Below are 26,707 nucleotides of genomic sequence, written 5' to 3' on the forward strand. Positions count from 1 at the left end.
AATTAAAATTCATATAAAAATAAAATTCTTATTTTCCTTATTTTTTTATTACAAATTTTAATCAGTATGTTTTTTTTAAGGTTTTAAAAAATATAATGTATTATATTTTGAACTAAAAAATTTTTTTAACTGTTCGAATTTTTTTGCAAGGGGTGGTTTTTATAAGGGTTGAAACAATAAATAAATAATAAAAAATTAAAACAGTAAAGAAATCTAAATTTAATATCACCAAGTATATGATTAAATTATTCCAAGCTGCCGAATAATATTTTTCCACATTGTTTTTTAATGATTACTGTCATAGGGGGTGGTTTTTAGGGATTGACAATTTTCAATTCACCATAATTACTTATTTAAAGATAATTTCAACCTATTACACGCTCGAATCTACAATTCTATAATTATTTTCGAATAGAGGTAATTTTCGCCCCTAAAAAATAAAAAGCAACCCCCGGCACAGGGTCAACTTTGAAGTAGAGGGTAAGTAGAACCTAAATCCAAATTTTGGTGCAAATCGGTGCTGTTTGGGAAAATTATACACTAACGCCGTATTTTACCTTCAATAACTGGACTAAGAACAGATAAATCATATAATCATATTTCCGTGGTCTGCGCTAACATGACTTATACTCCGCCCCCTTTATCTTGTTTGCCTTTCTATCTAGGACAAAGTTTTAAGAAATTTTCTTGCAGTTTTAAAGATACAAAGAGGGTGTTTCAGAAATACGTAAGTATGCTCCTCTAAGCGGGCAACAGAGGACACGAAAATAAACAATTTTCGTTGAGCAGTCCGTGGTGTAAAGTAATTAAGCGAAACATAGGCCGCTAATCGCTAATACCAGTTAGCTGTTTCGACGTCAAAAAAACGCGTCCTAGTTAGCCGTGTATTGCATTAATAAAAACAGCAGCATTGCAGTTTTTTACCCTACATTTAAAAAAAAATGTTTGAAATCGGCCAAAAAATGAGGTTACAGAGGTTACAAATTACAGGCTTGTACCACATTTAACCACGACACCCTGTATGTACCTAGGGTGTTGAGTTCTTTTTATTTTTGTAATATTTTTATTGGTCAACTATTAATATAAAACAAAAACCTTAGCACACTTTCTAACTTACATTTTTAAATAAACAAATACTTTTAATTGCTTTAAAATGCACCAAGGTGATTGCGCTGTGTTTAATCTCAAGTATTTTATAATCTACTAGCAACCTGTCCCGGCTTCGCACGGGCAAATATAAAATAGCCTATGTTACTTCGAGGAGATGTAGCTTTCGGTAAAATTGGTTGAGTAGTTTTTGAGTTAAATCGTAACAAACAAAAAATCAATCATTTTTCATCTAATGCGACCCTAATATTAATTTTAAAATAATTCACGATATATCTATATACCTAAAGACAACAAACGAACTCAAAACTAAAAATGCAAAACCTTTAAATTTAAAACAATATAGGTAACTACCAACAATGTGAAAACAAAACGAATTAAATTAAAGTACCTATGTTCAGGACTATCAATTTTAATTAATAAGTAAGTAGTTAGGTATCTAACTACCTAAAGAAAACAAACACGAAACAAAAATGCGACTATGAAGTTTTAAATGATTCACAATAAGAAAAAAACAAACAAATTATTAAAACTCAATGAAATAAAAGTATGTTTGCAAGTATCTATGTATGTTCCGACTACCTAAAGACAACAAATACAAAACAAAAATGTGACCTTAAAATATCGAACGCAATTATAACTTTCCAACAACACCCAGAAAGAAAACACAGTCGTCAGTCGTCACCTCCATTCGCTCCAAGTCAGTTTATTAAAGGATCACGCGCGTGTTATCATTCGGCTTATTAGCTAAGCGAAGCGAGGCGCTTGAATTATATTCTCGCGTCCGTAATTTTTTTGCGATTACTCCTAAGATATTCATTTAAATTATATGGTGTAAAAGGGTAAAATAATGTTCATGAAATGCTTAAAGCCTCTAACTTATTTAAAATGTAAAGGATTAATACCGTATTTGTGTAAATAACTTTTACATTACCGCTTTATAATTGCCAATTTTTTAAAGTATTAAAATGGATATAGATAGTATGTTATCTTTAACATATAGAAATATGCCATCGCGGACTTTTCTGTAGGCATATATAAGATACACAATTCCACCATACATTGATACACTACATAAACTTTCGGAAAAACCTTAATATCAAGAAATAATACGTTTAACTCTACTGTTATTAAAACAATTTTTAGGTGTAATATAAAAGATTGAAGACAATATTTGAACATGTCTATAGAAAATCCAGTCTCCGAAAAATTTATTTTTAAAACAAAGGGGAAATAAACGTATTTGAAAATGTATATTATTTATCGGATACCATATTCAAATTCTTGTACAACTGTGCTGCGTAGAAATAAATATTTTCTTTTTTCAGTACGTTGAACCCAAAATAAATTTCCTTGCGCCGCATAATTCCAGACCTAACACCGAGTGACTTTCACCTCATCAGTTCGCCACTCATGCAAATACGGCGAACCGGCAAGGAATCTGTCTTTTTTGATAAATTGACTCAAACTCATTAAAATCTATCAACTATCCCGGGGTTATTGGTATAATGGCAAGCCGAGAAGCCGACGTTTTCCGCAGAAAAACGCCTCCGACATGTCAGGCGCGACTCGAACAAAAACAAACAAGAAAAAGTGATGTGTAATTTTTATATTATGAACTTTAATTAATGGTTTCACATAACGGATTTGGTAGCTGCTTTCTATCTTGTCCATCTCGGGCGACTATGATTGAAAAGGATGAATCGCTTACTGAATTGCTAGATCGGCCTACCAGATTAGGGTTATTAAAAATTACCCAGTGGCGGTGCGCAGGTCGAGCCGGTTCGGGGCGAGGATAGTCTGGGAATAATGGATTACTAAACGTCGGCTATCTCGGTACCGATCAGTTATTTATTAAACGGGAATTAAATTTTGGCTATTCCGATCTGACTTGTGATATCGACGTCGGCGACGAGGTGTGAAAGTATGCCTTCCAAACTGGACATTGAGTATATGCTTTGCCGTTTGACCATGCAAGATCTGCTTTGCCGATTTAGCTACGTAGCTTTTTTTATGTGACGTATACAGGGTGTCCCATAAGCACATGATCAAAAAGGTACTGCGATATTCTTTGGCTCAAAAGAAGACGATTTGACTTAACTTCCATTAAGAAGAAATGTCTGGCTCCTCTGCTATTGACTGTCAAAGTTCTTGAAAAAAAGTATGTTTTTTGTAATACCTGGAGAATGTTACGATGGATATTAATTAAATTTGCTGTGAACTTGTTCCTAAGTATTTGTTGTACTTGAGTAGTAGTGATAATGATTGTCTAAAATTGAAAAAAAAAAAAAATTGCGTAAAAACTATGAATGCTACAAGATTTTACCAAGAGCACGAAAATCTCGAAAAAGGACTGATGCATCAATAAAAATAAAATGAATTAATTCCAGCGACCAAATAAAAAGTTCTGGTAATTCTTGCACTAAGACACTCAAGAATTTACCACTAGCCCAAGGCAGATGGACGCGGTTGCTTCATCAAAACATGAATTTTACTTAGGAACAAGTCCACAGCAAGTTTCATTAAAATCCATCGTAACATTCTCCAGATATTACAAAAAACATATTTTCTTTCAAGAACTTTGACAGTCAATAGCAGAGGAACCAGACATTTTTTCTTAATGAAAGTTAGGTCAAATCGTCTTCTTTTGAGCCAAAGAAAGTCGCAGTACCTTTTTGATCATGTGCTTATGGGACACCCTGTAGAAATATAACAAAAAAATTATGCCATTGCTTTTTTACAACAATCATATTAAATAGAAACACCAAATTAAAAGATACGACATAATTCCAGTTTGGAGAAAAATTGGCCTACTTTGATTATTTACAAATATTTTCGTCCGAGGTTAGGATGAATAAGAGGAAAAACTTTTTTATTTCAAATAGAAGGTTGTGAATAAAATGACATTTTATTCTTCACTTGTGTCACTGTATTTCGTTAAAACCCCCCGCAGTAATTAATTGTCAGATAAATGCTAACTTTACAGCAAAATATGTTTAATACTGTGCAACGGTAAGGGTGATAACAGTTATCGCCAAGTAATAAAAGATTTCAAAAACTACCGCTACTCTGCTAGTTCTACAGTCAGTGAATGAATATCCAACCATATCGCTGAGGAGACGCTCAGAATACTTAGGAATTGTGAAAAAGACACACATACAAAAAATTTTGAAGCAACAAAAAATAATCAAGTTTTTTGGATATTTTTTTCTAAATATTTTAATTGCTCTGAGGGCATTCTAATTTTGGTAAAAATTTTAAGAGTATAACAAAACAACATACCAAATTTCATCAAAATCGGTTCTATAGTTTCCGCAAAATAATTTTTTGAAAAAAATTTTGAAAAGATATTTTCGAATTCTCGAAATGTTGCACAGACTCAAATAAAGCATCTAGATACTTGAACATTTTTTCACATAGAAAACACCGCTCAACCTTTCAAATAGTTTCTGAAAAATTGAAATCGGTGGACCAGGATGGCCACGTAAATTTTTAACCCTTTTTTTTATTTTTAAACAATCAAAAATTATAATTTTGAAGTACTATTTTTTCTTAATTTTATCTGTATTTACAAAAAAATTAATTTCCAAATACATATTTTTTATTTAAATAATTGTAATAATTATAACTAAATACATTCATATTCAGTGTTGAAATATATACGTAAACAATTTTTTTCATTGAAAAAATGCTATAGCATGGGTAGAATATACAGTATATTTAATGCATAAATAATAAACTTTGTTTATAACAAAATATGTCCATGTGCAAATTAGACAGTTGGGATTACGATATTCGAATTCCTTGACTCGCGAGACATCGGATTAAAAAAAGAAGATCGAAATTGGTCTATGTTGCCGATAACTTATGGATATGAAAATTTTTTCCAGCTTAGAACTCGGAAAAACGAAGCCACTGGATCAAAGATTATTGCTAAATTATTTATAAATTAACGGTAAATGCCGATAAACTTTGCCTCTCTCGAGGACTAATAAAGGGAATTTAGCTTTTTTTAAAGAAGCGTCTTTCCGAGTACTTTAAAATTATAATTTTTGAAAAAAACTAAATTGCAAATTGATAAATGTAATCTAGTTGTTTAAAAATAAAAAAAAGAGTGTTAACTCTAAAAATTTACTGTGGCCATCCTAATCAACCGATTTCAATTTTTCAAAAACCATTTGAAAGGTTGAGCGGTTTCTTCTATGTGAAAAAATCAAGTATCTAGATTGTGCATTTCCCAAAATTAGCAAATAAATTGAAGTCGTCAGCGCTTTAGACACAATATTTGATGTTGGATATAAAGAAAGGGATTAATATAAGCATACCTACGAGTATATTCAAAGTAGCGTGCTTTTCACCAGAGACAAAATGAGGGGTATCTGTCGAAAAATCACGAGTATTTACAAAGGAGCAAGTTGATTGCTTTTTGAATAGTACACCTGATAATTTATATTTGATGATGAAGGTGAACGCTTTAAAAATAAAAGAATCAAATTTTTAAAAAGTTTCTTTATAGGTCGTGCTAATATTGGGGGTTGCAGGTGCCTCCCGTTCTGATGAATTAGTCAATTTAACAATTGATAATGTTGAAGATGTGAAATCCGCCTTAATTATAAAAATTCCCAGTACCAAAGAGACCACGTTCTTTTACTGTGCTGGGTGACAATTATTTAAGTTTTCATCGAGAATATGTTGCTTTACGTCCATCCAGATTGGTAGAACGTCGATTATTTCTCAGATATGTTACTGAAAACCTCGACCACCCTGTATGTCACATCTATCGGGTTCACACAACACTTACTTCCTAACGGTATACAACACAAATTAGTTTTATACTCGAGGGCCCGTCCAAATTGAATATGTTCGATACACCAAATTAAGTGTATAATTTAATCTACATCCATAAATTAATTCCAGATCCATCGCGATACTGTCGCAACGGTAAAAAAAACGAACAATCGGCTCGACAAAGCGGCCCGAGGTACGCCTATGGGCCTCGGTTGATATTCGGTTCATTACAAGCGGACATTTGATTATTCAGCTCTCCGGCAAAGGTTATTATTCTCTATTCATAATGTAATTATAACGTTTAACGTTGTACGGCATTTAAACGGGTGAATATTAATAAAATCTAATGCGGACGAGCGACCGCTTGGTCGACACGCTAGTTTTTCGCGACAGTAGCGGCCTGTCGAGATGGACGAGGTGTCACTGAAGCATTTTGGCTACCAATTTTTTCGGATGGAATGGATTGACGTGAAATTTGAACTGTAGCTAGGGAAAAGCCCAAGAAACAAAAGTTATATAGTGCCGATGTGTGCTTTTACCCAAGGGGTGGATGCCACCCCTTCTGGAGGGTGGAGATTTTTTATTAAAAATAACCTCACGATTCGATAGACGGACGAATTCTAAGCAAAAAATGTTCTATAAGAATTTTTTGTATAGTCAATACTTTTTGAGTTATTTGCGCCTAAACATGTTAGTTTTTAGCCCAAAAATGCATGTTTTTGAGCCATTTTTCGCGAATATCTCAAAAACTACAAGTGTTATCAAAAAAATGATCATGAGCAAAAATGAAGGTAATTAAATAGCAAAGAGATTGCTTTTTTATCTTTGTAAATGGTTAGAACCCAAGTTATGAGACAATTTCGAAGATGGCTATAATCGAAACGTTCAACGTCCTGTAGCGGAAAAATTAAAGGTTTCTCGAGGAAAACTTATATAACACTTATTAAAGTTCTTGAAAAGGCCTTTAAATTGAGTGTAGTAAAAGTCGTTAGCATGAAAACTAATGAAGTTACAATTAAAATAAAATGACTGTCTTGATTTTTGAGAAATAAACATCGGTATTAAAATTAACGACTTGACGAAAAAAGAAATTAAACGTATTATTTACTTTATTTATGTATTAACAGTAGATTCTGGGAATTTGAACGACTTTAGAAGCCTAAATTTAAATAATTTTTTTCATTTACTTTTGAATAAAATTTTTCAATTTTTTAAAAAATCGCCTTTTTTCAAAATATTTAAAAAGCTAACAAAGTTATAAAAAAAATAATAGAATGAGAAATTGTAGGTTTTTTCTTACAGAACAATTTGCTTTTCTTAAAATTTTTGTAGGACAAAATTTGACTGAGTTATGACCGAGAAACTCAAAACTAAACTCCAAGACTGCTTTTCCTGAGCCCTTTTAGTTTACAAATCTAAAAGACGGAGGGCTCAAAAAAACTGCAAATCACAGAACTTAAAGTGCTTTAAATTCCCTACAAAATGGTTTTTTGAGTAACTTTATGACTTTAAAATTACGAAAGTTATGGTAAAAAAATTTATCGCATTTTTCGGTAAAATTTTCGGGGCGGGTAAATTACCATCATCTTTGTGTATTTTGGAGCACTTGTGAACTGATTTGAGTAAGTATTTTAATAATATACATACACACACGTATCCATTTATAATGTATATATATTTTTTTATTTGATATAAATTTAATAAAAAAATATTAAGAATAAATTCAATAAAATTAAAAAAAAATAAATTATATCATCATACTCACATATAATTTTTAGGAAATTTTTCTATAAGGGGTAGGGTTTTTTATGAGGGGTAGGTCTTCCATAAGGGTTTTTTGGGTGGCTGAAAAGTTGCAATATATCATAGATCATTTGAAAACCAATAAAAAGTTTATAATTCAACATATGCATACCATTAAAACATCTCAAGCTTTCAATAATATTTTTTTGTTTATTTTATTATAAGGGATGGTTTTTAAGGGTTGCAACTTTGTAATGAGTCGTAAGCTTTCTAATGAATAACAAAAGAAATGCAATACATTGTGAATGCACCAAAAGAATATTTTAAACTGTTAAAAACTTTTTTTTTTATTTCTTTAGCCATGGAAGGATAGTTTTTAAAGATTTTTAAGGGTTGAAAAGTAATTAAATTTCATAAATTATATTAAAAAACATGAAAGGAACTTTATCCAACATATTTGAACATGAATTGAATCTTTAAAATACGTAAATCTGCGATTTTCGCATTTTTTTCGTACAAGGGTAGTTTTCACCCCCAAATAGAAAAAAGCACACATCTAGACAATATAACTTTTGAAGTGGGGGGTCAGATGAGCTTGTATGCAAATTTTCAGGAAAATCCATGCTATCCGAAAAAATTGGGAGCTTTTACTTTATTTTCGCCTTCAGTGACTGGACTAGTGGGTAGTGTCATTACCGTGTGTATTACAAGACCTCACGTCTGATGTTCGTCTGTTGGTGACGTCAGTACTTGTGGTGTTGTTAGTGTCTAACTTTAACGGATAGAAGTCGACAAGCGCGTGTTTACAAGAATTATTATGCTGTAAAACGTGATTTTAAAACATTTTACATACAGGCTCTTCTACAAACTCTATGACAAACTTTGCAAGATAGTAGCTATGTTAATTTCAAAAATTTTTTCTTATATCAACATAGTTTCGATTCGTTTTTGTTTAGAAGTCACAAGCAAATTAAAAAACATTATTTCATATTTCAATCAAAGCGATAAATAAAAATGACGTTTTTTTGGGTGGCTGAATCCGAATCCCAGGTCTATTTAACCTCATCACCTCAGGATTTTTCATAACCTCAAAAGACCGATATTCTGAATAATTAAACCATCGTTTCACATGTTCGGTCTTTACATCTAGTCAGTCTAGTAATATAATTTTTTCGGTTGTGCTTTGAATTTAATTCAATGTTTTGTTTATTCACTTGTCACAGTTCACACCTACCAACAAGTAGTAACATATCTTTAATTAAAAAATATGTAAATATTTACTATTTAATGCAAAAAAAAACAAAGAACACAGTTTCGAAAATAAACAGGTATTGGGAACAATTTGCGCAGCGCGCACCCGCTACGAAAAGTCACGAACCGCCACTGAGTGACGCCTGATGTAGAGCGAAAGTTGAACCGGCATTCCGAGCATATTTTAGGAGTTTTTTTTTGCACGGATTTGGATGTTTGGATTAGATACAGGCCGCGCAGATTATCTTTTAATGACTTGTCCGCTGGCCGCTGCTGTGTGTATAGGATGAGACGATTTTGACGATCCTGTCATTAAATGGGAGTAAAGCCACTGTCCTGTCATTGCGAAGCGAAGATTCCAGTAATAGAAAGCACAGCGTTTTGAAACAATCGTCTATGAAAATGCTTGTTTTAATTTTTTTATTTAACTTCCATATAAAAAGTTCTTTGTAACAGCGGCAACGCTGTTTAGTTGACGTCAACGTAAAGGCAGCGGTTCTCAACAGGTTTTTCTTTTAAAAATCATGCATATACAGGGTGTTCCAACATTCCGTGTTGTGGAGCTACAACAGCTAACTAAAGTTACCTCTATTCTAAGTTCCTTCATTTAGCCGTTAGAGGGCATCAAAGTTTACAAAAAAAAATGTTTCTTCAAATTACTAGTAAGATTTTATTGAAATACACTAATGCATCCACAATGATGTCACTTTATGAGACAGTAAACAAAGTAATTGTATACAGGGTGGGCCACCAGTAACGCCTCGGTCGCTAGTGACCAAACGGCAAACGTTATAGAAACCTGTTTAGGTGGGTATGTGTAGGTTGATTACGGCTACATTTTAAAAATATTTTGAAATATACAGGGTGTCCCTGAAAAGTATGGACAACGCTTGACCACAGGTTCCTTGGAGTGTTTACAAGAATTATTATGCTGTAAAACGTGATTTTAAAACATTTTACATACAGGCTCTTCTACAAACTCTATGACAAACTTTGCAAGATAGTAGCTATGTTAATTTCAAACATTTTTTCTTATATCAACATAGTTTCGATTCGTTTTTGTTTAGAAGTCACAAGCAAATTAAAAAACATTATTTCATATTTCAATCAAAGCGATAAATAAAAATGACGTTTTTTTGGGTGGCTGAATCCGAATCCCAGGTCTATTTAACCTCATCACCTCAGGATTTTTCATAACCTCAAAAGACCGATATTCTGAATAATTAAACCATCGTTTCACATGTTCGGTCTTTACATCTAGTCAGTCTAGTAATATAATTTTTTCGGTTGTGCTTTGAATTTAATTCAATGTTTTGTTTATTCACTTGTCACAGTTCACACCTACCAACAAGTAGTAACATATCTNCTATTTTAGATCCTTGAAGTTATAAATTGTTATATTTGTCGTCACTTAGTATTATACAGGGAGTTCAAAAATTTTTTTTGGGACACCCTAATAGGTACACATTATGCTATGTGACCGCTTGGACCGCTGATTTTTTTAAACTATAAACAGAGGGCTCAACTAATCCACATAAAGTACATAGCACAAAGCATGCACTGCTCTTTTTGCAAAGAACTTTTACGTATTTTAGATTATCTGCAAACTATGATCACGAAGTGATTTGCGTGGAAAAGTTTAAATATGATTTAGTTACATGCATAAGTAGCGTACTATACTATGATGCAATTTGATATATGTAGTATTATATTGTGATACGATGTTATTACGGCCAAAAATATTCTAAAAAATATAGTAAAATTATTGAAATGTTCTTTAACAGAACTACGTCATAAATTTGTAGCACGTTTGAAAATAAGTTCCTTCCTTGCCTTTTGCAAAATTGTTGTGTTTTTGTGTTTGTGTGTAATAATTTTGGGATAATTCACTGGATCGCAAAATTTATTCATACAAAGCACTGTACCAAACCGGTAATAACGGGAGTTATTGGCTTCGCGTTTGCTTCGTGTATGTGTGTTTTAATATTTTAATAACATCGAACGCGTCAAGGGGTAAAAAACGACCTTTCGCTGATAAAGTACGCAAATTTATTTATTTTTATTTACACCTACCTGTTTATTTATTTGTTTACGACGAACACGCCTATGACTAACCGACGAAAACCCCGAACTCTAGTGATCACACTATTGAGGCAACTTATCCAGTTTAATTACTAAGTAAAAACACATTTTTTTTTGTTCTGGAACTAAAAAGAAAATAGAATAAAAGTTTTACGAATATTTTCCAAAAAAAAGTATTTATTTGTACAGATACCCAAAAAAAAGTGAAGATAAGAACCGCACTCCGATTTCTTTTGTTTTACATTCTCGTTTGTAGGACCTAAAGAAAATATTTTTCTCAAAAAATAAGATAAGGTGGAAGCGGGAATATAAAATATGCGACCGAGTCGAACAATTATTCTCGATATCGGTACCGCCTCGCAGACACGACCTTAGTCCCGTTAGAAAAACGAACGGTAGGGCGTGTATAAACAAAAACAACTACGGCCTCCTAGATGCAACCGCGGTTTCGTCACACCGCCGATGGATATCGCCGTATAAAATGCTAATAAGTGGCGTATCTGAGATAATGAAAAGTGGACCGCATCCGCCTTATCTCTGGTTACCTATCTGCTGCTAGCTGGCATAGGTAGCAGAAGATGCGAATGGAGATACGGACGAGATCGTCATCGATCATTGCTGGGCCAATTTTGAATCTACCACGGAGTTTTGAGATGAACCGGACAAGAGAAAAATTATTTATACGGCTAACAAAAACAAACGATTATTTAAATATTTGCGTGTAAGCTTGAAACAATCAAAAGAGCTAAGCTAATACAAATGGCTATTTCTGATTCTACGTTGTGAAGTGTCATTTTCGTATCCAAGGATTGAGAGTTTTTTTGCAAGAGCCAGCGGGTTAAAAAACATTCCAGAATACAAAAAATACTTCGTGTATTACCTTTTATCACTTTAAAAAAATATTTATAATTTTTGATAATTTATATTTTTTATACAGGGTGTGGCGTGTATAATTTATAAAAATTGAAGTACAGCTTCCTGATGATATTTGTAATAGAATAGAAGTTCTATCTTCGCGCTTTTTATTTGTAAATTAAAGTTCATTTATTCTACGAAAATGAATTGTTATTGTGTGTTATTTATTAAAAACTTTGGAAATGTTTCTATGTGACCCGAGATGCAACCTTATAATTTAAGTGGGTATAATCTAATAATAATACCAAAATAAGGTTAGGTTACATTGTCAAAAAATTTGTGCAACCAAATGATTTTGTATTTGTATAGAATTCATTATTCACTTAATTATTAAATATTAAGCATCGTCCATCGACCCATCAGTGTTAAAAAGTGAAAGTTTCCAGACAAAAGTTTTTATTTTGTAATTCCGCGATAGTGACAGTGTAATTTTCATAAAGAAGTAAAAAATAAGAATAGCGTGCCGATTACATTAAAACGAGATTCTTATTTCTTACTTTGCTTAATTTTTAAGTTTGTGCACACACTAGTTTTACAATGAACCGAGAAAATAATGCATTTACTATTTCCTGACGTGTCGATATGGTGTTATTGTATGGTGCAGCCGGAGAAAATGCGCTCGCGGCGACTAGGTTGTACCGGGAACGATGGCCACAACGTCACCCCCATGTGCAAATACAATCCTACAGTGCGTTCAGCGGCTGCGAGATACGGGAAGTGTTATTCCTCGAGGAGAAGGACATGGTCAGCAAGTGAACCTTAATGTTGAAGATGCAGTGTTGAAAAATCTTGACGAAGACCCCACAATTAGTACTCGACGACGCGCACAGCAAATAGGAACCTCATCTCGTTCCGTACATCGCATCTTAAGGCGCCAGCTGTTACACCCCTATCATCTGCAACCAATTCAACTGATTTTACCCTCGGATTGTGATTAACGAATGCGTTTTTGCAGATGGTTTTTACGGCAATGTGACTTTCCTGCTTATGTTAGTGTAACACATGAGGCGACGTTTACCCGTGATGAAGTGACAGTAACAACATTGCATTTAAGATAGTAATTACTATTAATTATTATAATAAGAAAGTATCTATTTTTCTTATATTGTACTTTTGCATTGAAAAATTCCCCAAAAATTGAGAAGTACCTTTCTATCTTTCAACGACGATTTGTTTACGCGGCTAGTCTACAACACGTAACTCATCGTACAGCACACGGACAGGACCGTTCCAGAGAAAATATTTTGATCCATAATTAAACTTAAATTTACGAAAAAAAAAACGCAAAAATACAACGTTTTTGTATAAGACTTTTCTATTACAAATATAGTTAGGAGGCTGTAGTTTAATTTTGGTCAGTTATACACGCTACACCCTGTATATCTTCTAGTCAGAATCATTCAGCCCTAACATATTGTAGACAAAGTATTCAATGTTGTATACCACATTATTAGTGCACAGAAAAGTAAATATAGGACATTATCATCGATTAGAGGCTTATTTGAAGCAAATATCGAAAGGACGTATTCCAAAATAATCTAAGATGTTATTGACAAGAGATGATATTTTGAAATTTATTAGAGAAGCATCAAATCATACAAATCTTATGGAAAACGTTGTTTTTCTATTGTTTCCTAGTAATAAACAAGCTATATCGCCTTAATGAAAAATAAATATTGTTAAAATCAGCGAAAAGGGAAGTTACAGTTGACATATTTTACGATAAATTAATTTAACTTTTATGGTGGAAATGTTTATGCGTCAGATTTTAGTGTAACAGGCACACAAATAAAAAAGCGGGCTATCTGTGTGTCGCTCAAAATAGCCGAAAATCACACAAAATCGTAGAGAAACTGACTAATGCACATCAGCAATGTTTTGAAAAAAAATTATTTGTACCGGAATCATCTGAACATTGGTTAGTCCGTAATAGAATGATTAGAAAAAAATCACCAGAAAAGACGAAAAATCGTTAGAACATCACTCGCACTTAATCAATAAATTTATTTGGACCAGTTCAAGCCTTATTTTAATGTATTTTGACGGATTGAATCCGCCGTAAATGATTGAAACCCCATAATTTACAATTTAATTGCGAAAAATGTGTTTCTTCAATGGTACTAATAAGAAGTGATTGATTCATCGCCGGGAACACTAACTAGTATTCGAAATACATGAAATTAAAAGTTGCCGTTACTGTTTTTTGAAGCACTGTGTTTAGTTTGTGATTCTCAGTATCAGATCAATCTATATCTTATGTACAAATATGAATCTGTTTATTTACTATTTATAATTTCACAACCATAGCAAATAAAGATCGACTCAATCATGTTTGTTCTTTTTAATTTTTGAATTAAATCTACTTTATGCTCGCAAAATTTGAACATAACATGTAACACCTTGTACGAAATATGAAGTAGGTACATAAAGAAATAAATGTTCGTATCGCGGGGATCTTGGAACGGCCTGTATGGAGACATGCCGAAAAACTCTCGCTGATATGAACATTTCTTTAATGTAAAAACGCGCAAATCGACAGGTCCGAAAAATATTTAAATACTAGCGTTTGTAGGCGTGATACAAAAAAAAAATTGTAAAGACACTAGACAGCTGTTAGTGCCGAGGAAAGTGCGATTTAGTGAATTAATTTTATGTTTGTAATTGTTTTTTAAATGGAAATATGTTGATCGAAACGGCTGTAAGTCTAATTAGTTTACTTATTTATTGAAAAATCTATTAAAATCTTATAAAGGAGAGTCTTTCCTATAAATTTTTTATCCAAGACGCTTCGTTAAAAAGAGACAGGGTGTTAAACTTCAAAAAATATATTTAATTTTTGTAAATAATTTTAAAAACTTGTAAGTGAAATAATTTGAAATTGGGCACATGCATTTATGCAAACATTGTCCAAAATCTGAAGCCTTTCCTAAAAATTCTCCAGTAGCAGAGATACAGGGTATCGGTGGCATATTTTTCTAAATAAAATAGTACGCCACTGCTTCACAGTAACAACCATGATATTTTCGGATTCGTCTTTCAATTTTCTACAAATGACTCTTCTACTCTACTCTTTTATGTTTTTCTTCTGTCTTCATTGTTTGAAAAATAATTAAAAAATCTTAACTATGGCTGAAATTTTTGTGTATGACATAAGATTATTCGTAATTTTTTGTTACTTGTAATTATAAATAAATGGTGCATATATTGAAACTAGAAATTGTTGTTTAATTTGAAACTGAAGAACAAATTAACGAATATGGCATGTATTTATTAATTAGTGGGCATAATCTGTCTTTCAAAGAAAAAACAAATGAAATCGGGAAAATAAATGCCTCTTTTATAAAGATATGATGTTTTTCTTACCCTCTACAGGGTGTTTCGTTTTAAAATAAGTCCCACTGGATCAAGAATGTTAAATACAAAGGTGTAGCCATTAAACTAATATTAAGCTAACCTTTGACGTCACTAACAAATCTAAATAAAGCAAAGTAGAACAGAAAATGATCAAACCTTCCTATCTTTTTTAGGACTCTAGGAGGAATACCTCAGACAGATTCATCCCGCGCCGAGCGAATGTCAACTTCGACCTGTCGTACTATTCCTTAACCGAAGACAGCGATGATTTTGACACTTCCAACATCATGTACTCTGGATCGTCGACTTTCACGAATACTGCCAAATATTATTACAATCTGGCACAGTACCGAACACAGTAAGTACAAAATTGAATACACGTATTATTGTTTCTGGCAACTATGAAGCTTTTTGTGGTTCCTATTCTCTGATAACTTGAGTCTCATTTTCGTCACAAAAGAAAAAATAATGGTCCCCCAAATAAAAAAGTCACAGGGATTTAAATCGTGTGAACACGGTGGCCAGTGAATTGGGGTATCGCGACCTGTGCTTGTCCATCCGCCTGGGTACTGATCATTGTCGTACTGGATACTGGATGCTGTTCTCTTACATTACGACTAAGGTATGGTGGTGTTTTAACATGCATAAAATATACAGGGTATCCCTGAAAAGGATGGACAACGCAACCACAGGTTCCTTGGATGAAAACAAGACTATTTAGCCTAATTTACCTATATACAAAAGTGCACGCCTACTGAGATATAGCCTTCTAAATATAGAACAGATAACCTAGTTTTTCTCAAATAATTTGAAAACTGTTCTTCTTAGAAACTTCAAATTTGGTACACTTATTATTTTATATAAGTGCAATGTAAATATAGAATTTGGTGAGAATACATATACAGGATCTTCTATTTCTAGTACCTGTGCGCCACTGGCTATCCCGTAACTTTTTTGTATGTACGCCAATGACGACAGAATTTATATTTTTAAAAATTAACACTATTTTAGAAGATTTTTTTGCCTCTCACAAAATTTTGATATCGTTTATGGATTTCGAGTAAAATTGGCATTTTTTACACATTAAATAATATAAAATCAGTTTAAGATAAATAGAACATTCTAGAACGAGGTGCCATATAACAGAGAAACAAATTCATAACAATAATTAAATGGTTCTGTGTCAAGTTATCTGTGATTTAATTTTAGCCCAGACATCTGGAGAACCTCAAAAATACGCCCATAATTTTACAGACACAGGCGGTGTGCCTCAAGGAAGTATTCTTGCACCGCTTCTGTTTTTTATCTTTACTAACGACATTACGATTGGAATGAAGACCAAGATTCTTTTATTTGCTGACGATATTTTGGGTTTTGTTTTCAGTCTTTGGAAAGCCATGATGCCCAGAGACAACAAAATCCTTGTATTCTCTTCACCAAAGAAGAAAGGAAGATGCGGCAGAGAAAAAAACTGCAATACAAGCCTTTGGCCTATACACCCCAGGTCCAAACCTCTGCTAGGTCGGCCTTCTATTATCCTGGACATGCCTGATCTTGATACCGACATTAGTAAGGATTTATTATTTAAATAAAATTCCTGTCGTAAATAAATCTAATGTCTAGCTCATCAAGTGGTAGATTGGGGGAAGAAAGGCTACATTGGAACGATTTATGAAAATGAAGTCCATCTCTGGCACCCAGATGACAACTTAAGTAGACTGGTGACGAATACACAAAGAAGAGTACAGGCATGTCTGAAATGGAACGAAGACGGAACGCAATTCGGTATGGCCTTGAGTATGTCAGGCATTGCTGTGTGGGACTTTAACGCTTCAAAGGTAAGTCTTTTATACAGGGTGGCCCAATAGTATGACAAACTTCAATATCTTCCTTATAATAAGAGAGATATTGAACTTGTCACACTATTGGGCCACCCTGTATATTTATATTCGTACTATCCGCCAGAGGTCACCACTTTTTGGAGGTAATTCAAAATGTATCAAAATCAAAACCTTCGTGAGAAAAAAGCAATTGACTGCCCCAAATTCAACCAGTTTCTTTTCGTTAACATACAGGGTATTCGGAAACGAATAGGCCATACTTCAGGCATAGCTTAAGTCCCTTGTGGTAGCCAGCAAAAAATTCTTGCTCTTACGGAACATGCAGGGGCAAGACCAATACCATCCTGATCTTGGTTTTGCTTTGCGATTTTGCAGGTTCTTTATTCCAGCCTTATTATTTTCCTTCAGATGTCCGAAAGCGGTTCCTGCCTCTGCCTCTACGGTGGGTGCGTCGTGACGGCAATGCAGTTCACCAGCAACAACTACCTGATAACCGGCTGCTCAAGCGGGAGACTGTGCATTTGGACCCCTTGCATGGTCTGCATCAGAACCCTCCACACTGCCCATACGGACATGCCCATCATCGTCATTAAGTTGTCTTGTAACGAGAATTATCTCGTGACTACTGGTCTCGACAGGAAAGTTAGGATATGCAAGTGGCCCACCCTGGAAGGCCTGTTTCAGATCTCCTTTACGGAGGCGCCCGTTAAGGTAGGATGGTAGTGTTACGCATACCGATGGTTGCCATTGCGCATCTGAAACAAAATGAATTTGATCAAGTTGTGGGTATATGTAAAAATTCGTACGGAATCGGAATATGTAATCAGACAAACAACAGCGTATCGGTTAAAAACAATATGTCAGAAGCAAGGATTTCCTTTAAAAAGCAGTACAAGTATTTTACTGAAAATTATTAATGTATCTACACACAAATATTAGTCAATATTTAATAAATCATGTAAACATTTCAATTAAAAAAAAACAGAATTTTTTATACTTATCAAAAAAGTAATACATCGCTAAGCCATACAAAAGCAGTATGTTTTAATAAATTATAAATTTTCCATTGTCGGTCTCTAACGGTTGATTTAAAAAGGTAACAACTAACAACCCTGATAATCACTGATACAACTTACCAAGCTAATTGTTCCCTTAATGTCTGTTCATTTCCTCAGGAAGCTCTGTGTAATTTTTGGCATATATGTAGATGGTGCACCTTTCTAAATAATACAAAAAGTATGAAAAAAAATTATGTTCTCAGGCTGTGGCGTGGCACCCATGGAGGGACTCACTGCTTGCAATTGGTGGACCCACTAATACTGCCTTATGGAATGTGAGCACACTAAAAGAATTAGACTCTAAAACTCACCCTCATGAGAACAAAATTATAGATTGTTTGACGTTCAACCCACTCTCTGCAGAGCTGGTGGTAAGTACCTTACAAAGCACTTCCTCAGCCTTAGCTGAGAACCTTTGGCCTGCCCTTGTCGTTCTCGCACAAGGCTCTGTGGGGGCCGACCTGCTATAACAACTCCTAGGTCTGTCTTGATATTTTTTTCGGTTCTTATTGTTGGTGCTAAAGTCACTATCACTCCTCAGACAATGGTAATCTTTTGAGGTGTCCCGTTATGGCCTCTGAGAGCATCCAATGTTCCCAAACGTTTCGCCGTTATTCACTGTCGGCATCTTTAGCTAAAAACAAGAATCGAGGTCAATGCCTGGGTAGGCCTACACCGTTTGGTAGCGGGTTCGCCTCCATAGAGCCTAGCCCAAGAATAACAAGGGTAGGTCAAAGATTCTTAGCTAAGTCTAAGCAAGTGCATTGTAAATCTATCTGGCGTCCCAATATTCTGTATGCATATTTTGATCGCAAGAATCTGTGGTAGCATGTACACGGAATATTGGGACACCCTGTATTACTGATAAACTTTGTAGGCGAGTCACTACATTTATGGAAGTGACGGAAATGACTATCACGTGCTGCTGGTGATGAAAGACCTGGAAAACGTCGTCGATGAGGTTGTATTTCACGAAGGTAGAGTTCCCTATTTGCTGTGGGACGCCACTGGCACAAAATTGGGTAAATATATAACATAAAAAGTCAAGTGAGAAATTAGCCACCTAATTTTTTTTTCTGTTTGCAGCGACAGCGAGTACTGACGAAAATTTATGCATATGGGACTTTTTTGGACCGACAGAAGTAGAGAAAAGGTACCTGAAATTATCACAGAAGAAGGAGCTAAGTACGGATATGTTGAAGAACCTCAATATTTTTAACTCGTATATTCGTTAGAGGATGGAGTATTTATTAAATTTATTTCTTTATTTATTTTTTAGGCTAATTGGAATTTTATATGCATTTTATTACAATTATTTACCTGTTTCATTTGAATATATGCAAGCACCGACAATTTTGTATCTATTTATTTATTCTGAGCCAAATCACGGCAAGTGGACATCCCAGTTTCCACTTTTGCAAATTTAAATAACCACTAGCCAGGCTTTAATGTTGATGTTGTTGAAACGAAAACCATTTTTGACACTTAAAAAACTAATGTAAACACTATCGCAAAAACGTTAATACTAAAATCGTCGTAATATTAGTTTTTAATAAATTTTATGATGATCCTGTATCAGGATCTGGAGGATCAGGATCTATCAGGAGGAAACTCAAACCTTGCACCCGACACACATCAGTTTTTTAAACTCAGGTTTATTTAATAACGCATTTTTCTCCTTTAAAGTAAATTAATTTAAAAAATTTCAATATCCCAGTTCTTTTTCATAATTACACTTTAAATACGCCTAATTAATTTTTAATATGCGGAACTAACGCGTTAATTACCGACGCTAGTCCAATGGTAAATTGATATTTGTATAAAACGGCCCATTAGACAGATACAATCGGTCCTGTTTCGCGTCTTACGTATTCAAATGTGTAGCAAGTTTTTACCGTGACATTCGATCGCTTTATTACCATATTAACCGGCAATTTACCGTACTAAACATATATTTATTTAAGTGAGGTCCCCGCTGATAAAAAAACCCAATAAAATTAAAATAGATTCTAATACTCACTATACATTAGTTGTGTACCTACACTGGTAGAAAATATTTAGGACTATCGACTGCTAAGATTTTGTTTGTAAGTATAGGTCAGAAAAACGTATAAAACTAGGGTGACGCATAAAACCTCACCAAAGCTGCAAAAATGAAAATAATTTTGCAAATTGCTTTTGGTTTCTGCATATTTGCACTATGTGTATACCAAATTTCAAGTGTCAGCGAAGCTTCAAACAAATTTGGCATAGTTTCAAGTTTCAGATGCAGTGGATGTATAAAAACCTTATTGAACAAAATGTTTTGCTTTCCTGATTTAGCTTCATTAATGTATATATTGTAACGAATTTGAAATGTTAATGTAGAAACTCAGATGAAAATATTGCCTGACCGAACTTAGAGTCGTATAAAAATTTTAATTATTATTATAGCAACACCAAATTGGTATAAAATTGTTAATATGGAAATTCTGGATATAAAACTAGTAATGAACAATGATATTACATAGTATAAAAATAATAATCTTAATTTTATTCTCAAGTACAGAATAAATTTTCATAAAAATGCATGACATCGACACTTGTTAGTACTCAGTACATAAAGAAAAACGAAGTTAAACCTAGAGTGACTTATATCAAAGAAAAGGTTAAAGTCTATAGATTAATCGGGTATACAAAGGTGGCTTTGTAAGAATACCCAGAGATGACTTAAAAATATATAAAATAAAGGATATTTTAATAAATTATAGAATTGTAAATAAAAGTAAAAGGACATTTGTTAAAAATGTGTTAGTTATAAGCAGTGGTGTGAAAAAGTGTTTGAAAAGGACAACCAAAGACTGAAATTTCTGTGCATTGACCTTAAGCAAAGCTAGGGACAGAATAATCAGGAAGGTGGAGAAAAACAAAGAAATTATTGATTGGTTACGGCTTGGGTTTTGCAGCTCCCGAAAAATAATAAAACAAGAAGAAAGAGTCCAAGGAAGAAAATTAAATACTTACCAGTAAATCTATAGTTTGCCTGAGTCCAGATGAAGTTATTTTGGCAGCCCATGAAAATGTTCCGCTACCAGCAGTAGAAAGCAGTTCCAATGCAGTTTCCAGTGGCCTCATAAATAGTCTGCAAGGCTTGTACGTAGTTTTCAGCGAAGAAAACTACAAATTTCACAACGCAACAGGTACCTAAAACATAGTGCACTAAAATATCGCTAGCTATTCCAAATAAATCATGCTTTTTCTCGCATAAAATCTTTGCAAAGTATAAATAAGAAACCACAGGACTTACCTGTACAAAAATAAGCAGATTCCAATCACTAATAACTTAAATAATTCACTATTTCGAAAAGCTCTGACAAAATCTGTCAAATGAACAGACATTTTATTTAATTCTGACTAATTTTTATTCTTGTTTAGATATAAGGATGCCCCTGAATTATAGGCAATAAATAATATAAGGAGACCTACTCCGGATTGCATAAAGTTAATTAATAGAATTTTTGTAATTATTCCTTATATTATTTGTAAGCTGAGCAGAAAAATGCAAATTTGTTGTTAAAAATATTGTGGAAAACATATTCTATATAAAAAAAGGTATTCATAAATTTGAGTTTATAAAGTCTTCAAGTCAAAAATAATATAGCAAAATTTTTAATAAACACTATTAAATTTCAAACTCTATTCATTCCAAAGTGTGTTTATGAGAACCGACTCCTGAGAATTTTCTGATATTGTCTATATAACAAGTGTCTACCAACAACTAGCCAGGGATAAAGTACAAGGTAAGACAAAAGAACATTGAAAATTGAAATTATTTATGTTTTAATATTATATCCCGCCGAGTTATTTAAAGAAAACTATTAAAAAAAGCGAATTTTCGCAATTCAATTGTTAATAACTTTTTTTCCTGATAAAATACTTTGTCAGCAAATTAACCTCTACCGACTGGACTAATAGTCAAGGAATAGGAAAATTGCCAACATCTTCGTAAAGGAAAGGAAAAATCATGAAACGATTGAATGGAAAACAATAGAAACATACGAGATTAACAGGTATATACACTGTTTAAAAAAAATGTAACATAATTATTGTTTGCAAAATTGATTGTAGCGTTTAAACATAACCTTAATCGGTTCGTTCTACTTGAACGCCATCTATGAACGAGAAGCACAACTAAACTAAGGTTTCTCTCTCCAGTATTACATTTAATGTTTACAAAGCCACTACTCGAACAGTTTTCCAAAAAAAATTACCACCAACGGTGATTTTAACAGAATTTACCTAGCCTCGTGCTATTTTATGATAAAAGATAGACTGGCTGTTGTTTTTTTCGAGCGGTTTAGACATACACGTATCCCGTCACCTCGACACTCAGCATAACAGTTGTAAACGGACCGGCATTAGAATGGATTAGCATATCGGCCACCTTAAATTCAAGAGGAACATTAAAAATCCGGGTCAGAATCCCACATGGGCATTGTTCCAACGTCGCCAAATGCATAGAAAAACCGTGACACCGGCTTCGGGTGTCTGCCTTAGCGGTGTACGGGACGGGGTCCGAGAGGTGGCGCGGCGCGGAGTTGTATGCACTGCCCAGGGCGGTTTGTCGGTCGAGATCAGCTGCGCGAGATTATCGTTAAGGTTAGAATTGAAACCCCATTTCTTCTAATCAAAATACCGCGGTATTCGTGTAGGTGTCGCTATATACAATACGTTTGTTATAAAAATTGCACTACAATTTCATTTCTCATATTCACGTGTAAACGCTAGGTACAGAAGCGTTAAGAATGCTGTAAAAAAAGTTTCAATGCTGTATGAGTAATGTTTTAATAAGTTATCGAGTGATCCAGAATGATTGAAGCTGACGTCACACTAAATGTTACCAAAGATATTAAATTTACTTCCATTTGATCAAAATTACTTTCCATTTTCTTAGATTTCCAACCGGCACGATCTATCAATTCAGAGACGTTCATACTTCCCTTGTGTGCTTGCTGTTGTATTTATTTGTGTTCGCTGATTGTGTTTTTATTTGAATTGATAGTTAATCTTCTAAATAAACAGTGTTTTTTAACGCTAATCATCTGTTAACGGCTAATTTTGCGATAAGGAAGCAAATACTGATGGTATCTTCGATATAAAGTACTCGAACTGTTTTAGGTTAGAAAATGGTATTTTCGTTAGAAGACGATACCTACATTCATTGTAGGGACTTTCTTTCGGAGTGGTCAAAGAGATGAAAATTGATGAAATTATTGAATACATTCATATTTCTTGCAATTCCAGGAAGAGTCTCCAAATTATGAAGTCGCAGATTTATAATTTGGAGGAGGATTCATAATTGTATTGAAAATAATTTGTGAATTTTTACTTTAATTTTACATTTAAATCGTAATTAAATAACTAACAAAATATTGCAAAAATAACTGTACTTTGGCTTAATATATAAAAACATTTATATATTACATATCGTTTTAAATTAACGATAGCTTCATTTATTTATTTAATAATAGTAAAATAATTCCGAAATTGAAATTTTAATTAATATTTCGTTTAACAATACTTGTTGTGACATTTTTGTAAATTAAAAAACATTCAGTATAAAAGATGCACTTTTTCTGGGGTTCAGGGCTATTCTATGTATTCGTAAATATGTCCTTTCTTATTTTTTCGTCGAGCTACCCCAGTATGAAAAAAAAGAAGTTTCTACGATGAATAGAAGCCAAGATATTGCATAGTTTACAGCGCGCATCAATTTGAACTTGAGATACGATTTAAAAACAAAAATCTTATCTTGGCTCTTGTTGGTCGTAGAGGGTGCTTTTTAAAAAAAAAAATTGTATTTTTTGCCAGCTATCCATTGCATCTATTTTCGGTGAAGTAGCATAAATAGCAACAATTTTATTAAAATTGTTTATAAGCGAAAAACGCACGGTTTTTTTAATGCACAATTTGAGAATGTTAATGTCAAAAAACCGGTGATATTTTTTAATAGGTCGCTTAATTACGTCTTTAAGATTACAATGACGCTTTCAGAATCATGTTCGGTTGAAAATTAACGCCTGTACAGAGGCTTAAAGTTCATAACTTTTGGAGCCTCCGTTATAAACAAATTGAATTGTGCGAAAACTGTTGCACCAACAGTGCCCACTTTCGGCACACTTTTAAAGTATAACAAAACCCTCAACTTATCATAGGTTTTATAAAATTTTAACAATAAATGCGATAGTTATAAACAAATTAAAAAATGGCCACTTTTCTTTTTTTTGCAATAACTTTTTTGTTTTTTAACCGATTTTAATTTAACAAGTCTCATTTTGCAGATAATTTTACTCCCTACAAGCTGTCTGAGAGTCACATTACACTAAAATTGATGGTTTTCCCTGCAAAGTGAAAAAACTGATTTCCTCACTTATTTGTTTAAATAGAAAAGTTAGCGAATAAAATTTTTTGACTCACGAGATGAGAGATGTCTTGTGCTATGTTCCTTCAGACAATTTTACAATAATCTCGCGGATAGGATTTTTTTCAAGTAAAAATTTTATTTGCTTGGCCTATTACTAAATTATCAAGAATTATGACATTTCTTCATTAAAAAAGTAGGTTCACTACACCCTATAGGATCTTCCGTTTCCGTTTCTGGCGTTTCGACCGCACGAAACGCGCCCCGTCGTCCCGGCATCGTCGGGGGTACGGCCGGGTCCCGAGACGCGATCGCGAGAGATCCGCCGCGGCCTTGTCGGCCGTTCCGCGTTCCCGACAATGTCGTCGACCCGCCGCCTCCCCCGCCGACTGTTTGGTATTCCTTTTCGGTGGAGTGCGTGAAGCCCATACGGATTCGCCGAATTGGAGTGGCAGCTATGCGGAGGAAGGCCGAGTCGGCGCGCGTCCGCACATAAATATCAGCAGGGGCGAGGTGGTGCCTCAAATACGATTCTCCCGGTAAAGGGTACAGCTGTGGACCGTAAAATGTCTCCCACGCTTACCGTTCATTCAGGCATGTATAACTACAAAGCAGTGGCGGCTCGTCGTCTGAAGCAAGGTATATTTTAATACCTACTATTCTACTATTAAGCTAAATAAACAGTTAAACTAAATTCCAATTACCTTATTACTCTTATCAGAAGTCAAAATAACAATAAAATAATTGTTTCAATATCTCACCAATTCCATCTGTGAGGCTACAATTTCCTGGCTTTAAGGACAAGGTACAAAAACAGGTATTAATTTAAAATAAATAAAAAACAACTTCCCTACAACAAAACAAGGTGAGACTAAATTTAACATAATAAAATTATAGTGGTTTGGTCTTCAAGTGAGGAGAAAAACTGCAAGTAGCATGGAAAACTTTATTCTACTAATATCGCTGGTAACATGAGACACAACCGAGCAGGAACTACGCTTCAAGACTTCTCCTTCGTGCCTCGAAATGTTTTCGGTTTTATCCTTGTCTCCAGGTATAATCCAGGTATAGCTATAGGTAAAGTAGGTATACCTACTTTTATTACCATATCCTAATTAACACTTAGCCAGGTCATTACCTACTCGGTTTGTGCTTATGTACCCTAATAAACAACAAATAATTTATGTTTACAGCCTATTTAGTCTAATCTCATTTGCTAAATACATTTATTTGGGATAATCTCGGATAATTCAAAGTATAATTTATTTGGCTCGTAAATTCCCAGAAAGCAAAATATATATATTAATAGAAATTATATTATCGAAATATGCAAACAAATTTCCCGAAAAATCGTTACAAATGTAGATATCCAAACACTTTTGAAATAGATAGGTTGAAAAACAAAATTAATATTTTATACAGAGACGAACAATTTCATAATCTAGTAGTTCAGAAAACGGTAGAAATATACCATTTTAAATTCCTTGTATGGACATTTTTCGACTGTCAAATTTTGGCAAAATTTTGGCATATTTCCAATTACTTTGCAATATGTGCACAATTTGCACAGGAAAGTACAACTCAGAGAAAATTTTAAGCCCAAGATGGGTCACGTAGGTGGCTTACGGTATGTTTATTGATACTTGAAAAAAAAAAAGGTTTTTTTTTTTGAAAAACTCAATTTTTATAAAAACTTAAATATTTTGCAATTTTACAAAAATGCACTTATTCTACTTGAAAAATGAAAAAAAATGAAGCCCTAACATTCAGCTGGGATAAAATAGTTCATTTAATTCTATAGAATTTTTCCAAATTTTTACTATTTACTAAAAATTTTTGCAAAAATACGAGATATTTTCGACAATTTGACTAGCCTAGAAGAAAAAGTTAAAACGTCTACACCAGCGTTATTAAGCAAAGTTCCCTTATACCTACTACAAAATTCCATTTAACTTATGTATGTAATTTTCTTCCATAAATGATCAAAATCGGCCAAATGAGATAGGTAACATTTTTCTTGTTTGTGCATCAAGATACTCGGCCTAAAGTAAGTATATTGCTCTATAAACTTTTTAAATGTGATCTAGAAAAACGCAACTAGATGTTGTTACCTTATAAATACTACATATTAGACTTAAACGTAATTTTTTTTTGAAATTTCAACACAA

The 26,707-nt window shown here is 33.5% G+C and overlaps 1 protein-coding gene across 1 annotated transcript in view; it reads left to right on the forward strand.

The window, feature by feature from the left end:
• Window positions 1-19,374, forward strand: part of LOC108910806 (protein cortex-like) — a 111,535-nt gene extending 92,161 nt beyond the window's left edge. Inside the window, exons 3-9 of the mRNA XM_018715534.1 lie at window positions 15,414-15,598; window positions 16,625-16,809; window positions 16,864-17,078; window positions 17,457-17,792; window positions 18,343-18,510; window positions 19,017-19,161; window positions 19,226-19,374. Of these exons, the coding sequence (XP_018571050.1) occupies window positions 15,414-15,598; window positions 16,625-16,809; window positions 16,864-17,078; window positions 17,457-17,792; window positions 18,343-18,510; window positions 19,017-19,161; window positions 19,226-19,374 (1,383 nt within the window). The remainder of the gene's footprint in view (window positions 1-15,413; window positions 15,599-16,624; window positions 16,810-16,863; window positions 17,079-17,456; window positions 17,793-18,342; window positions 18,511-19,016; window positions 19,162-19,225) is intronic.
• The last annotated feature ends 7,333 nt before the right edge of the window (window positions 19,375-26,707 follow it).

This window comes from Anoplophora glabripennis, unplaced genomic scaffold (genome assembly GCF_000390285.2).
Source record: "Anoplophora glabripennis isolate ALB-LARVAE unplaced genomic scaffold, Agla_2.0 scaffold568, whole genome shotgun sequence".
NCBI classification, from domain to species: domain Eukaryota; kingdom Metazoa; phylum Arthropoda; class Insecta; order Coleoptera; family Cerambycidae; genus Anoplophora; species Anoplophora glabripennis.